This window comes from Oxyura jamaicensis, chromosome 1 (assembly GCF_011077185.1).
Source record: "Oxyura jamaicensis isolate SHBP4307 breed ruddy duck chromosome 1, BPBGC_Ojam_1.0, whole genome shotgun sequence".
NCBI classification, from domain to species: domain Eukaryota; kingdom Metazoa; phylum Chordata; class Aves; order Anseriformes; family Anatidae; genus Oxyura; species Oxyura jamaicensis.
The window spans coordinates 55,572,612-55,588,999 of NC_048893.1; the positions used below are offsets into that span (position 1 = coordinate 55,572,612).

A 16,388-nucleotide genomic window follows, 5' to 3' on the forward strand; every position below is an offset into this window, starting at 1 on the left:
CTATACCCCCCAAATCTTCGATGTCTTAGCATATGGAGATTCTCTTTGCTTACTTCTTTTTTCCTTGAATCTAATCGTGACGGAGCACAAAGCATCAGTAACCAGCTATTAATAGCTACCTTCTCCTGCAGAGTCTCAGTGTCAACTCTGTTTTCCATTTCAGCAAATCGCAGTCCCTGACAAACACCTTCAGCATATCTGAATCATCTCAGCGGGGAAACCCCAACGAAGATGAAGCAAAAGCTGAGACCATCCGCAACCTGAGGAAATCATTTGCTAGCCTGTTTTCCGATTAACAGTCCTGCATCTGGATCTGTGCTTTGGTCAGCCTTCACTCTTCATATATCCAATGTCATCCTGGAATATACTCAGTGGCACCCAGCAATTACAGCTAATACCTGGGTAAAAGGAATTTAGAAAACTACAGTTGTTTTAATACAAAGAAAATATTCTAATAACGGCCTGAAAAGTGACTGTATGAAAGTGGCACTATTTCATTGTTTTTTTGTGCATAATCAGAATCATGTATGTTCAAATGACTGAGTTGTAAATCAAATTTTACTCCTGCTAACCCCTGTGTAGTCAACAGTTATTACAGTGCAAACTAGATTTTATTTTGGTTTGTATGTAGTCCATACAATTGCTAACTTCCAATTACAGAATCCCTGTTGAGGCTAAGATAAAAGAAAACAAGCTTATTTCAGAAGCAGATGTGCAAAGATGGAGGCACATATTCATTGACTGATAAAGCGACCATGCCTGAGCATGGAAACACTGAACCGTGGAACTTCATGATCCCAACTTTACTAAAAGTCACTTTTCAGAGTAAAATTACTCATTCAAGTTAAATACAGTACCAGGCATCAGTAAACACCGAAGATCACATGAGCAGGTCATCCGGATGAACTGCTGGTTTGTTCCAGATCACTCTGCTCATAGCAGTTAAAACGTCTGTTTCATGCCTTGCATTTAAGTCCCCAGCACGTGATTCCTGAGTTCTGAGAGAAAAAGTCATGTTCTAACCCTGTAGCCTTAGCTCAAAAATAACCTGAGAAATGGGCCTTCCACAAGAAAAAAAAAGGGGGGCAGAACTTCTTTCCCTGTCCTTAGAAATAGTAGAGAGTTCATATCCACTTTTCACACAAATTTCAGACAAAACCCAGCTAAACTCCAAGCATTTTGGTGACTTGGTCACATCTGGCTAAGGCTATCCCCCAGGAACATGGTTAATTAATAGCAGAGCTGATGAAGTGCACATACTTGTGTGCTGAGTGTTCCATAATATAGATGGGACAGAGAGATGGAGTGAAATCCTGTCTTGCTCCTTGAACTCCCATTGACTGGGGCGAGTGCAAAATGAATCAAGGTGACAGACCTGTGATAGAACAGGAAAACTGTCATTTCAAAATAAGATGAGCTGGGGCCCATCCAGAGACACCAAGCAATGGGATGGCATGTATTGCCCCAAGCAGGTAACAGTCTTCCAGAGAAGACAGAGAGAAATCTTTGCTGACTGTGGTTTCCCTCAAGTTCTGTCAAGTACTTGAGTCACAAATCATGCATACAATTTGAAGGCCAGACTTCTGGCTTTATGCTTCCCTTTGCAACTTCACATCAGTTGCTCTTAGGAATACCAAGGGAGGAAGGGAGGTCAGGAAGCTAAAAACATTGGAGCCAGTGGCACAGATTTTTGCTGTCACTTGAAGAGAGAGGTCTTCAAATCAGCAAAACCATCAGCAATAGTTGACATTTTGGATCTCATGATTCACTGGAGGGAACAAAGCCAAACAAACCATTCCTTACTGCACAGAACCTGTAACAAACATCTAGATCCAATGCAGTCACCTGGACCTAGCATGACCAACCCCTGAGCAGGCCTGTACATACATAACAGCTTTTGTGACCTGTGCACTTTCAGGCAAGTAACTGCATAGCTTTTCCAGCTTGGAAGGCTCTCGAGACTCATCTGGACCAATGATTTATACCTCCCACTTCGAATTAAAGAATCACCCTATTCCATAATGATTAATCTTTTTTTTTTTTTCAGCTCTACGTTGTCCTTCCAGGTTTGCTAGCAGTTTACAATGTTGCATCATAAATACATGTCACTGCCTGAGAAAGAAAACAGACCCTGCTGTTCTGCAGTCTCCAGGAGCAATAAAAGAGTGACAAATGACCTTGAGCAAACACTGTCCCACTAGCAAGAACAATAGCAGATTAACAGACTCCACTATATGGAGAGAGGTAACACAACCCTGGTGGGAGAGGATTTCCTTCTGTAACGCTTCGCTCAGCATAGCTTATGCCTTTCCCTACTACACAGTCACCAGAGATGCAAAGACAGATACAGAAGTTTATTGCCAGAATCCTCAATTGCTCTATCAAATCTTCTTACGTCTCTTACCAATACAGCCTATACAAAATGGAGTAACTACTGACTAGTAAGGCATGGCCCCGTAAAACGACCCCAGTTGCTCACTGAAGCCACAGCAGGGGAATCATTTGCTGGTGCTGCACTTGAGCACAGCAGGGCTGTCCTGCAGCTGACCACCGCAGCAGGATAGCACTGCTGGTTTGATGCCCAGCTGCCATCTCAGACCTGCCTGCAGCTCCCAACTGTCATCTTTCAAGGGACAAGCAAACAGAATGTGATCTCCCCTCCTCCTAGCTCCAGCTTGCAGAAATTAGTAAAAGTAACAGGCAGTAGCAGCTTATCCTGCCTATTGCTATAGTTCCTAAAAAGCATTTTCAGTTCTGTCCACAAGAGTGCTTTAACGAACATACTGAGCCGATGTCCTGAGATAAAATGATGAAACTCTGTACTGTGCCCTATAAATGCCCCAACAGTACACTTCAATCTACAAACTAGATATTGTGGCTAACAGATGATGCACAAACACACCATTGTATGTTGAGGTTATCACTTTCGATGCAGGGTTTCTATTCCAAAATCCCTACAACCTAACAAAGCAACAGAGAGAGGAAATGCAAGGATTATATTCTCCATTTTATGAGTCGTGAACTAAGGCATACCCAACTATTTAGGTACCTAAGTATAACAGCTGGAGTTGAGTACAGCTAAAAAGGCAACACAGAAGTTGGTGAATAGCAGTTACATTTAAATCACAGGACAGACATGCCCCACAGCATGCCTTGGGGTCCTTCTCACAGCTGTGAAAACTGAACACCTGGTCAGAGCACACTGGGTCTCCCTTTTGTCCTGCATGCTTTAATTTTCTTCACATGGATGCCAGGAAACATGAATAGATGTGTGTGTTTGGATTCAGCCCAAGAAGCTGGGACACAGCTAAGACACCCACTCATATCCACCACCTGGAAAATGACTTTACATTTTGCTTTTCAGATACACACCGAGGAACATCTTGACCTTCTTGTAGTATTTATGTGTGGCATTTCAAGAGGAATGTAACTCACGTTCTCATGCAATTAAACATCTTGTATAAAGCTAGGGCTCAGAATAGCAGTCCTGCTCCAGTAACTGCAGCTGTACCTTCTTCTCTCTCACTGATCACAGACAGGTACATAGGACCTTATACCTTGCATATGCCCTTTTTTCTTTTTAATGAAGTTGTCTTAAGTTTTAGGACAAAGGTAAAACAATAAAAAGACAAAAAAAAAAAAAAAAGAAAAAAAATAAGTTTCCAATTTCCAAATGAATGTTAGTAGCAACCATACAGCACTGGATACAGATGAACAGTACACGTAAGGAATGGGGGCCACCTTAAGGCACTTCACCTTTTGTGGCATCTCTTCTGTAGTTTGCAAACAGCAATTACACATATACATGTCTTAGAAGCTGCCAAATAACAAAAATAAGTAGCTGGTTTTCACATATTTCCTGTTTTCTTTTCCTTTTATACTGTTGGTCCTGAGATAGTCACATAGTATTTCATGTACTGTTTTATGAATTAAGGGAACTCCTCTGTAGGAAACTCAACAGTTCAGGATAAGTCAGATTCCTTTCTCTTTGGCTCACGATGCCTTCACTACACTGTGAAGGAACAAAAAAGAAAATGAAGGAATATCTTCAGGTCACTCATTGGCATATCTGTAATAATGCTGAGTTCATTTCTTCACAAACAAATGTCCAAATGACAAAATCCAGCATAAACAGAACATGTGGCATAAGCCTGGGAGACAAATGACCAGGTTGTCTTTGTGGCAGAGGGCTGAACTCCACAGCAGCAAGAAGTGTGCCCGCAGAGTGAGCAATGTGGATATCATCAAGGCATTAGTAATGAGTACCTTCGGTACCACAAAATTAATCTATCACACACAAAGATCATTGTTCCCAGAAATAGCTTGAAAAAAAAGTGAAGAATAAGTTACAAAATATTTTATCAGTTAAAATTGGGTGACCTTATCTAAATATAATGTATGTGTTTCTGAAGAATTCAGCACAAGGACAAAATGGTGCAAGATCCACAGTGTGGACATCCCTTTTCTTTCTTATAGCCAGTGGAATATAAAGAATCACTGTTAGCTCCAAGATGCGCTTCACTTAAGTGAAGAACCCATTGGAACAAGGAAATTCAACCACTTTAGGAAAATGTTAAAAATTAAGGCTAGACTTGGCATCAAATGGGAACCACTGCCCCCCAGATTCTATAGATACTCATTCTCCAGCGTTTGATAAGGGCAGGATTTGCACTGGTATGCTGTAGCTGTGAAGTAGGAGAAGGGAAAAAAAGGAAATGCAACTTTTGAGAGCAAAATAAAGTATTATATTTTACTCCCGTGGGAGTTAATAACAAAACTTTCTGACCATACTGAAGTCAGCTGATTTTATACAAAACAAGATGAATCACTGAAATACCACCTGAAAAAGCACATAATGTTACCGATTAAACAGCTTGTATTTAATAGGAAATGTAATCCATTTCCCTTCTTTGAATTCCAGAAGGATTGTAGAAAATAGTATCAGCTGTCACAACAGTCATCAGTACCATTTACATCTTCAGAAACAGATATCAATCCATCTTAAAAAGGAAAAAAAAAAGAAAAAAGTTCTAGCAAAGTTTAGTTATTCCAGTCTTTCTTTAATTGAGCTTCAGCATCAGACTGAAGATCTCATCAGAAGACTTTAACAGCGACCTTGTTAGTTGTTCATTAATTAACGAGACAACAATTGAAAGGTGCTCAGAACATACTACAATGTTTCCTTCCAGCAAGATTTAATACTGCAGTTATGGAATTAAATGGAACTTACTGCAGTAAAGTAAGTATTAACTGCTTCTCCTGCTGCGATCTCATTTCCACTGCAACCAGATCAAGCTGCTTAATTCCTTAAGTAGTTAGGCAGGAGGAAAGACTTACTTTTGCACCAATTTTAGTTCACACACAGTAAATGCGGCCATGTACTACAGCTACTTATTTGTAAAGTCAACCTGTTCAACCAAGAAAAAAGACAAAAGTTTTGCTGCTGGTTCTTTGTAAAATTGCTCTGCTTCTGTTCAGATTTTTGAGTTGCACTGTAGCATGAGTTTACTCAGTTGTTTGCAGAATGAATTGATTTGTGTTCTAATATATCCATTAAAAAAAAAAAAAAAAACACACCTTCCCTGTATGCTTTGTGTATTATGTAACAACACAAAAATACTTTTTACCTAATAAAAACAAAAGGAAAAAGAAAAAGTCATCTTTGGAAAAAAAATCTATGAACTTAGATCTACCATAACAGTGATAGTATCCTATTCTACGTGGAACATGGTAGATTTTTTTGTTAAGAAAGATTATTAGCCAGGTAAGATTTTAAACAAAATATTTTTTTCCTGGCAAGTTAATAAAACTTTTCAAATAAGACAGACAAAGATAGGATTTGTATTTAAAGTGCTTTTTATCTGATGCAGCAAACACTTGGCCAGTATCCTTCTGGTCTCTAAGCAGCACTTCACAGATGACTAAAGAGGAGGAGGAGGGCAGAGAACAGCATTAATTGTTCTAACTCATAGCTCTTCTTGAAACAGACCTTAGTGCCAAGTGCTGCAGTATTACCAGAACATAAACGAACCCTCACTTTGGTGTCAAAACAGTATCATGCACACAAGTTCTTCCAACAATCTGAAGAGAAGGCAGATTTTAGTGCCTGGATTTTGCAACCTCCTGCAGTTAGAAAGCAAGCTCAGGAATTAGAGAATTCACTGAAGGAGAAAGCAGCAATCAAATGAACGCACGGCGAATGTCCATGGGGCGGCCCCGGCTGGGTCTAGGTGGAAACCTGTCATTGGGACCAGCTCGTCCCGGAAGTGTAGGGTTTGCTCCAGGCAAGGAACCAATGGGGTCAAAATGTGGTCTGAACGGAGGAAACTGGCCTGGTGCTTCCCCTGGACCAGGAATAAGCGAGTTAATTGGGTCTCCAACGTATGGAAGTGTTGGTCTCTCATCATATTCTCCACCAATGATCATGGGGGGGTAGATTGGGTTTGATGGGAAGGGGTTGGGAGGAAAGGGGCTAGGATAAAATGGGTTGGGATGAAAGGGAATTGGATGAGGTGTAGGGGGCAGAAACATCATGTGCCTCCATCTCAAGGCTTCCTTCTTCTGTTTCAACTTTTTCTTGTATAGCTGTAGACAGAAACAAAGGTATTTTACGGTCTAGAAGCACTTTGTGTTTCAGGTTCAGCACTTGCGTTCAGTTCTTCAATTCTCAGAAAAGAACTCTTCATTCTCAAAACCCAGAACAGCAGCTACTCTGCCTGCCAAAGACTAATCACAACATGTCTGAAAGGCTCATAACCTGCAATTTGTGCATGCACTGTCGCTCACTGATGCTGTTTTCTCTGATCAAACTCAATGTGTGTGCACAGGCCACACTTTTAAAATAAAACTTAAAACTACAGCCTCCCCAACTCAATGCTTTAGCCTCAAATTATCCTACGTAGACTATTCTCGACGATTACATAGAGAAGTCACCTACTTCTTTCCAGTCTGTGTCACGAGGCCTTGCAATTGGATCTGTAAGAGAAGGAAAAAAATAAAATGAGCAATCTTTTTTAAGTAGCATTCATGACAAGAACGCCCCATTTTGTGGGAACTTGCAGAGGAGATGAAAAAACATTTTTGGTCAATGCATTTTCCATAGAGATAATGTGGCTTTAAAAAAAATAAAGCTCCAGGACCATCCAGTAGACAAGCTGCTCATACACCCATTCTGTGTAAAGCATCATCTCAAAACTTAGTAAGATATCCCAGAAACACCATTCCCATCTTTGAAGAAATAAGGTTATCAAAGGAAGTGCTGTCAGAAAACCATCTCTTGTAAGGGATTCTAGCAGGAATATCCCTTCCCTCTACTCCCTAGTGTCTGCAATAGCCAGTGCACCAAACCACCCAGGGATACAGGTGAAAAAACCTACAGAAGTCTGCACCACATGATGGGCAAAACTACATAGTCCATGAGAAATGACTCTGCAGACTATCACCATTTTTCAAGGCAGAAAACAGCATATCCACCTGAATTATCTCTGACCAACTGTATTGGTTAGTATTGCAAAAGACTACTTCCTCCCACTGTTTAAAAATCTAAAGTGGTTCCTTAAGGAGCCTCTTGACAAAATCTGTCAGACCTAATCCTTCTGTTCACGTGAGGATGTAATTAGAGAAAACATGCATCTCAGCGTTACCTCGGAAATCTCGCAGGTACATAAACCTCCACAGAAGCTGATCATTTGAAGCTGCATAAAGATCACGGCAAACAGCAGAAAGAGAGATGAGCGAACGGACATCCAGAAGTCTAAAGATCCGAAGCTTCAGCTCAAGAGGAAGGACCACTAACCCAAAAACATCTGGCAAGTTCAGAGCTACAAAGCAAGTAGAAAACATAAGCATTACCTAAATGGTGCAGAGCTTACTCTGAAGACCCTAAAGAAACGAAGGACATTATAATCTTTCCCTTAAATCGTTTCCCTTTGATGCCTCAGTTAAATGACTCTTCTCAGAAAGTGCTATGATGCAACTTCTTGTAAAACACGTCTCCCAGCTCTCAGTACATTTATAGAGTGCAAAAAATAGGGCAAATGGCATTTTATACTGAACACCCATGCCCGCTGCAAGCCTAAGATATACACCACATGCTTAACTATGTTTATAAGCTACAGAACAAAGGCTGGCATAGGTAAAGGGGGAAAAAAAATCTGCCCAATTTCAAGAGTCCACAAAAAACGCGTTAAATGTAGAGCACATCTCATGTAAAGCCTTCCTGAACTGAAATCTACAGGGAATTCCATTGTGTCTTCAGAATACAAAGCTGAATCGTTTATGGCAATACCTATTCACCGAAAGCCCAGTTTCCTACTGCTTCACTAACACCAGCTAGGGTTACTTCTTTCATTCTTTCCAAGCCCTCAATGACCAGTTACTAAGTAGATCATTCCTGTAGTTTGACTTCCAAACACAATGCTATACAAGTTTTTTCTGCTTTGACAAAGAAATAGATCAAAACTACAAAACCACTGCCACAAAGTTACTGTGGCATGATTTCCTCATCACCAATTATGGAGAACAGCCACTCCATCTCAATCTTTTAAGTGAGACTAGAAAGGACTTCTTATCTTTATATATCAAAACCAGGAAATTGTCATTATATGAGCATTTTTTGAAATACATTCTAAATAAATTACGTTAATCTTTGTATCAATTACTTTATTCTTATTCTCTATGTACCTACCACTGAACAGCTGTTTCAAGTGTTTTTAACACATTTCCTTTAAGGCTTTGGATAGACAACACACCCCTTCCTTCCATCCTCAAAAAAATGAAGTATCACTCCCGATTCTAAATATTTTTTCTCACCTTGCCGGGCAGCAGCCAGAAGAGAGTAAACCAGTTGGTCTTTAAAGAGACGGGATAATTTCTGAAGGTCTTTGTAAACACCCGCAACCTTTTCTATCAAAGCAGAGAGAGAAAAAGCTTAACTTCAGCAGGTTAGAATGCAATGATTATACAAGAGCAGGAAAACTACTGTTTTCTTATAATCAGAACTGTGCTCTGCTTGCAGTCTTGATGGGAACACATCTGCAGCTAGTATGTTGCAACCATGGAATGAAGTCAAGAAACTCCAGGCCATTTCCATGCTAAAGGTAGTCTTTCCTTTGGCTTGAAAAAGCACCAGTAAGAGAAATATCTGAGTTCTTCAGAAACAAACTGGCTCCCAAGCTATCACCACTTCTTCCACTGGATTTCAAAGCCCATAAGCAGCATGCACCTACGTTACAAACATCTGCAACATTCACTTCTCTGACAGGAATGTTTTCCCATTCTGTTCTCTGAAGAAACAAGAGTGAGAAGACGATACCATTATCTTGGACACGTTTCAGCACTCAGTTATTCTTCTACAGCCTTTTGACTAGCCTCATAAATCAGGGACTGGGGATCTGAGGACACAGCGTACGACACTGAGTCAGCCTCAACTGGCAACAAAGAGGTTCATTAATGCTTCATGAAACAAAAGGCTAGTCAGGCTACTCTGCTCACAAAGGATCTATATCCATCTGTCCTCCCCAACCTTAGTATTCCTCTAACTTTGGCATCCTGGAGAGAGCTATGCGGTCAGCACATATTTTCTAAGAAAAATAATACAACAATTATAGCACCACAGCAAGACTGTAGGTACTGTCAGCCTCTCGAGTCCTGAAATACGAGGCAGAAAGAGGGCAGAATCCAGCATTGCTGCCTCAGAGATTCACACATAAGTTCAGGACTTCATAAATAACAACTGGCATATGGGCCAAAGGATGACTCAGGCTTTGCAAAGTCCTTTTCTTACTCAGTGAATCCAAGAAATTCAAATTGCTTTACCAGCAAAATACAAGTAAACCGCTACATTCTGAATTCCTTCTACCACAAAGCAATGGCCCGCCTAAATGATGACAACACTTTTATTCTTTCTTGCTGTTGTTTTGTTTGTTTGTTTGTTTTACCTATTCAGTCTTAAACTGAAGTATATCCTTGTCCACTGTGTTACTCTTTTCAGTTTACTGTTATCAGTATCATAGCTCAAGCATACCTGGCTCCTGAAAGCAAACAAAGGATGCAGGCAGTAGTTGTATTCTCTTCACACCCTTAATCTCTTTGTTGATTTTTAATGTTGCTGCAAATATAAGAAAAAAAAAAATCAAAATTCAAAAATATATTGAGAGATGACAAAGACCACTTCATTATTGCCTCACTCTCAGAAGGTGTTTTAATTTCCTCCCTTACCATATTCTCTCAAGAAAAATAACAAATGGCTGCAAGCAGCTAGATAAATAAAAATTTCAGAAAAATAAACTGGAACTTAAAATAGCAAAGAAAAAAAATAGTGACAAAAAATGAGCATTGTCTTCAAAAACTCTATCACATGGAAATAGATGTAACACACCTAGGATGTATGCAAAAGAAGCCATTATTGCAACACAGTCATTAAAGAAATTAACTCAAATGTTATAAACTCTAGAAAAAGATTCAAGAATCTTACTATAAAAACACTAGGACTGTGTTGCAACTTGTTATCCTACATAGAACAACAACTGTGTTGTAGGACTATGTTGCAACTACTATGAATATAAAGCTAACCTGACTTGGTTAAAACATTTGATTGTAATTTCAGAAAGCAAACTGTGTACATGTTCTGGGAATACATTATGTGCTTACACAAACTGGCATATGCAGCTACGTGTTTTACAAGGAAGCCCATAAATTTTAATCAAAGATATCTTAATAAGTTTGAGCTTAATTCTAACATTGTTTTTGAAAAAAATATGGAATTTCTCGAATGCTAAATAAAATATGAAAAAGCAAAGTAAAAGAAAACCAAAACAAAACGCAACAAGTGATATAGAAGTTGCTTCAAAAAAATTACACTTCTCTAAATTTTCTGGATCGAATAAATGCAATTTTTGAGACCAGAGTTAGACTGTCAACATGCTTCAGGAAAGATTACACACTAAAACTAAGGAATATGTATTCCACAAGTTGTTCACAAGTCTTGTAAAGAACGTAAGACCAAACAAAATGTTGTAGCTGCAGCAAATCTCTCTCTTTTTAGTCTTTTGGTAGCATATACCACAGTTCCTACGAAATGAAACAAATAAAACAGGATTTTTACAACATTTCAATGAAAAGGCCAGTTGAATTCCCCCAAGCACTGATCTGTTCTGATGAGAGGAAGGGAAAAAGCTAATATTGAGACAAGAAATGTCAAGAATTTCCAGTGTCAGTGGTATCTCACCTCATCGATCTGGAAAATCAAGTTGTGGTTCCAAAGAAGGTGTAAGAAAGTGTATAAAAATTTTTATCCTGCTAAACAGTTGTGGTATTTAGTGATGCGCATTCAAGATAAAAACTTGACCAACTCACCATTAATAGCAACAAGATCTCCCAAAGGCACACAAGTCAAACCAGCAGAACCTTCTTCACAAAGGGGATGCGTGTATTGTAGCTTATAAACACCATTCCCTCTCCATTTCTCTGGCATAGATACTGCCTTGGCTTCTGTCCCCTAAAAATATACAGAGATAAACTGTCATACGTTACAAGTGGAAGAAGAGGACTAAAAGTTTAGAAATTCCAGAATTATGATTGCAATTTAAATCTTAGCTTAGCCTCAATCTGTATTATGATATGGTCTATAACTGCACAAGTATATACTCTTTTCCCCAAAACTAACAGCAAATCTAAGGAGATATTTAATATTTTTGTCCTTCCCTAGTTTCTGACAGAGAAGGTTTTCAATATACAGACTTACACCTATTTCTCTGAGACCTATACTTCACTGTAGTTTATTCCAGCATTCTGACAATGCCTGAATATATGTTAATTTGCTGCATGGAAAACATGTTATTGCACCTGTTCCATGACCTTATGGTCTCTGATGGGGCTTGAAGAATCATAGCTTGAAATCAACTTGAAAATCTCAGTGGACTAACAACTTTCCTTTCAATTTCAGTACAAAAACCCTCAGAATCCCATAGGGAAATACAACATAACCACAACTACAAGCAGATTCTCTCCTCTTAAATTTACAGAAAAATTATTCTGTATTTCCAAGCCTACTGATTGACTTAAACTGTTCCCAGTGGCAAATGTATTCTTCAGATAGTATTTCAGGCTCTGGGAATGCAGTTAACTTAGCAGATTTATTAAATTGGTACTGGTCAACCTGACACCTAAACTGATTCCATACACCTTCTCAGCACTGCAAGGAAAATCAAGAGACTTAAACCACCTCCACTGACTGCAAGTCTTATATTGCATGCTCAGTCACACATGCTAGTAAACATACAATGCTAGTCTGAAAATGTAAAGAGAAGAGGTGAATTCATACACTATACAGCAACAGTGCCATAAGGTACTCAAGTTACAAGTTTGATACCTCTATACGTTAGTGGAACCAAAGCCTAACTGAACTCAGTTGAGTTAATACAAGGTAGGTGACAATACTTTGGCAGACCTAGGCCTTGTCAGCCACCCTTTGAACTGAATCCTATTGAGATGATGCTGATGTTGAAGACAGCACTACAATAAAGTGCTACAATCCAAGAATATCTGCACAAACTCATCAGTGTAAAGCAGAAATGGGAGGTTATCAGTTGGGTCCCAGTGAGGCTGGGGACCAAAAGGAACACAGAGGCAGGCCTCTTCTTTCACACCTAAAAGCTGCTCTAGTCTTTGCCCTTAAGCGATACCGGTCAGGCAAATAAGACAAGGTGATACTTCAGCAGCCCTTACAAAGCCACATGTGGATCTTCAGAAGTATCTTGTATCAAACATTCTTGTGATATTCTTCAGCTTACTCACACTGACCAGGAAGTTTCTTTTTCAGTGGTGCACTCACCTGCGGTACGTAGCCTGTCTCCATCATGAGAAGATGTAGTAGAACGATCAAAGCATCGGCAGCACTGGTACACTCAGCAGAAAGGTAGAGCATCTCTAAGGAATGTGGTATCTCACCGTCAGCAGCTTCACTGCACAGCATGGGTTCGGAGGGATAGGAGCCTGTACCTTCCTCCAGATCAACATCCTCTGGGACTAATCCAGAAGGAAACTCTATGCTGGATCCTGCCTTCAAGGGATAGCAAAAGACATTTACATTCAGAAATTTACACCTCTAAATACATCAGTATTATTTATCTGTTTACCATAGTCTTCATAGGCCTCAAGTCTACAATACAATTTCCCATGCAACATTTACATACTTGTTTCATCTACATTTTCTAGAATTGAAAAGTTGAAGACTCAGATTTGGAGACTAGGATTATACACATAGCCTCAATACTTGTAACGCGAGCCCTTTGTAAAAGTCAGTCATTTTATTTCATATAGTACTTGAAGACAAATTGATAATATAACAAATTGATAATATAACAATATAACATGACCATCCACCTGGGGAGCTTCCTGCCTCTCACTAAGAACAACGCACATAGGCCCGTCAAACTCTGTTTTTCAGATTTCTACAGCTGTCCTTTAATGATGCATAGCTGCTTGGACACGTTTCTGTGACAGCAGTTTTGGAGGAAGATGTAAGAATTTTTCATCTCACATTTGAAAAATGAAATACATGATAGATTTCTGCACAGCTAAAGATGGCCTGACCAACAGATAAAGACCTTGTATACCCACAGCACCATGTGCAAAGGGCACACTGCTCCTGGGACAATGGTCCACCTACATTCACTTTCACTACTTACAATTCTTTTCTTCCTAAATCTTAACTCTTATACTTCGAAATATTTTTATAAGTATGCTTGGTAATATCCCTCATATAAAAGCTGCAGTAAGGGACATTTTGTATTAAGCATTTATTTCAAAACAAAGAACTAATTGCTTTAAAAAGAATGCTCAGCTTCTCTAGCTCCTGCCTAACAGGGACAAGATCACTTAATGAGATAGGCACCAAGCACCGTGACACCTATACAGTTTCTTCCAGAAAGCCTCCTTTCACCTTAGGACCCAGCAGTTGGTGGGTGCAGTTACCTGCTTAACTATTACATATACTGTCACACAGGAAACAAACCACTGAATAATATACAAAATTGTGCCTATTAACTGCAACAAGCATATGGGGTTATACAGATGTACACCTTTCTTCTCCAAAAGAATAGTCAGGGATTGGAATGGGTTGCCCAGTGAAGCGGTAGCGTCACTGCCCCTGGGTGTGTTTAAGGAGAGGTTGGACTTGGTGCTTAAGGACATGATATAGTGGGTGACATTGGCAGTAGGGGGACGGTTGGATCAGATCATCTTGGAGGTCTTTTCCAACCTTTATGATTCTATGAAGCACATGGCAGGAGCTGTCTCAGCAACATAACCTCCACACACAAGAAACACAGGCAGGCCTCTCATTCCATAACATCTGAATCACAGGGAACTTACAACCCGTGAGAAAGGAATTGTGCACTTTGCAAATGCGCACCATTTGCTTTGCATTGTACAGGCCAATTCTCACATCCTTACCCTGTCATCATTACTTTGAACTTCCTCTTGAGCTTTCTGGTTGGCAGATTGTTCATCCTGCCTTTCTTCTTTTGGACTGTAGACCTGACTGCTGTTGGGGATCATGGTGGATGTCTCATGACCATTCTGAAGCGTGGGAGGATTAGAAGATGAGAGAGGAGATAGGCTGGGTTTGGCATCTTTTTCTTCTAGCAATAAACATATCAAATCACCAGGAACAATCCCATATGAATCTAAAGTCTTCTCATCTTCTGTAAGAGCATCTTTGCTGTTCAATGTTACAGAAAACTCTGTATCAGAACTGCAAAATAATAGGAAAAAAATAAAATAAACACGGTCGGCTGCATTTGGGTAGCTGCACAGCGAGGTATAGTTAGAAACATGTACCACATACTACAATAGTTCTATTCCATGGGTTTTAATGCATTAAGAATTAGCGAGACCTGGAGGGAAAAGTGATAAAGATTACTTTGAGAACTTTTTCCTCCCATTTTTTCTCCCCACGTACATTTTAAGTAGCTGTAGCTGCTCGGTAAGCCCAACAGTGTCTACCGTAAACGCTCACAAAGCGGTTTATGAAGGAGAGCAAACAGGTGCACTCCAGACCAGAAGATACCAAACTTAGCAAAACAAACTTTATCTTGTTTTTACATAATCTTGGCCGGTAGTATATTTAGTGTGGCTGACTCAACCCCCTTGCTACCCGATTAAGCACAACGCTTGTTTCAAACCCAGCAGCCCCCCTCTAGCGTGTTACGAACGGAGGTAGTGAAAAGACTCCTTCAAAGCAAGCGATTGTAAGAAGAAAGCCAACATAAATGGAGCTGGTCAGCGTGAGGGCAGCTGCCAGCACCAGGTATTAACACCCGCTGGGGCAACACAGCCCGCCAGCGCCTGGTCCCCACAGAGAGGCTGAGCCTTAAAGCCCCGCAGCCCGCCGCCCCCAAATGAGCCACTTCCACACACACGTCTTAAACGGACGCATCAGGCTTTATTACGAAGACCACCAAGAGTTCCTCACACTTTAAACTTTATTTTAACTGAACCCAGAGCCCCCCCGCCGCCCCCCCCCCCAGCTCCGGCCCGCCCCACGACGGGTCCCAGCGGCCCCCGCAGGGGGCGGCAGCGTCACGGCGGGGCGGGAGGGGGGATAAAACCAACCTCCCCCCCCGCCGCCCCACGTGGTACAGCCCCACCTCCCCCCGTCATCCCCCACCCCCCACCCCGTGGGGTGGTTCGCTCCGCGCTACCTGTACCCCCAGGCGGGCAGCAGGGCCCGGCGCAGCTGCGCGCGCAGCTCCCCCAGCGTTGGCTCCGCCCCCGGCAGCTCCAGCGGCGCCGTCCGCTTGTGCAGCCGCACGCGGAGCTTCATGGCCGCGGCGGCTCCGGGCGCTGCGAACGGACCCCGCCGAGCTGCGGACGGCGGCGGGCGCGGGGGCTGCCGGCCTGCTGGGCCGCTGCCTTGGTTTGGTTGGCGCCGCGCCGCCGCGCCCCGCCCGGGACCGCCCTCGGGGCGCTGCTCGGCGTGCCGCGCATGCGCCGCACGGAGGGGCGGCCGTTGGGGCCCTCAGCGGGGGGGGTTGCTCGTCAGCTGTAACTTGGCTGCTTCGCTGAGGTGTTCATTTTTTTTTTCCTCTCCTTTTCGGTTCAATACCGGCTTGGATGTTGTCTATAAAAATAAAAATCCCAGCGAGGGCCTGTTGTTTTCTGCGTGTTACGCTCTGGGGGTGAAGTTCGTGGAAACAGGTGGCAGATGAAGGGCTGAAGGAGGGTACAGCCATCAGAGCGCTTCCCTTTATAGAAGGAATCACAATTCCTCTATACCGTTCTTGCCATCTCAGACCTAACGTCTTAGCACCTGCACCCAAATAGTATAAACACAAATATGAAGTGTACAGGCTTCAGTTGGTTGGCTTTAGCTGCACTTCAGCTGC

General features: G+C 41.4%; 2 protein-coding genes across 3 annotated transcripts in view; one reads left to right on the forward strand and one right to left on the reverse strand.

Moving 5' to 3' along the window:
* SYN3 (synapsin III) overlaps nucleotides 1–5,157 on the forward strand; it is a 199,969-nt gene extending 194,812 nt beyond the window's left edge. The window contains exon 14 of the mRNA XM_035340631.1: nucleotides 164–5,157. Within this exon, the coding sequence (XP_035196522.1) occupies nucleotides 164–296 (133 nt within the window). The 3' untranslated portion in view covers nucleotides 297–5,157. The remainder of the gene's footprint in view (nucleotides 1–163) is intronic.
* On the reverse strand, nucleotides 4,723–15,926 carry FBXO7 (F-box protein 7). Of its 2 annotated transcripts, none has more exons than XM_035340652.1 (9): nucleotides 15,711–15,926; nucleotides 14,455–14,755; nucleotides 12,833–13,060; nucleotides 11,356–11,497; nucleotides 10,025–10,108; nucleotides 8,812–8,904; nucleotides 7,644–7,820; nucleotides 6,938–6,975; nucleotides 4,723–6,585 (listed from the first exon to the last, which is right to left on the reverse strand). In XM_035340652.1, exons 1-9 carry the CDS (start codon nucleotides 15,824–15,826, stop codon nucleotides 6,181–6,183), a joined length of 1,584 nt encoding a protein of 527 aa, XP_035196543.1. In that variant the 5' UTR covers nucleotides 15,827–15,926; the 3' UTR covers nucleotides 4,723–6,180. The 2 variants fall into 2 exon arrangements, with proteins under 2 accessions (XP_035196543.1, XP_035196535.1); XM_035340644.1 differs by having other exon boundaries at nucleotides 15,705–15,925.
* Between the last annotated feature and the right edge of the window lie 462 nt (nucleotides 15,927–16,388).

Bases quoted from the DNA above. Each gene is read 5' to 3' on its own strand.
- FBXO7 (XM_035340644.1), bottom strand. From the start codon at position 15,826: ATGAAGCTCCGCGTGCGGCTGCACAAGCGGACGGCGCCGCTGGAGCTG. The intron at 8,905-10,024 runs GTATGCTTGAGC...CTGCTTTGATAG, and splicing joins TGTTTGCTTTCAGGAGCCAG to AAAAGGTTGCGGGTGTTTAC. The intron at 6,976-7,643 runs GTAACGCTGAGA...CTTCTCTTACAG, and splicing joins GTACCTGCGAGATTTCCGAG to ATCCAATTGCAAGGCCTCGT.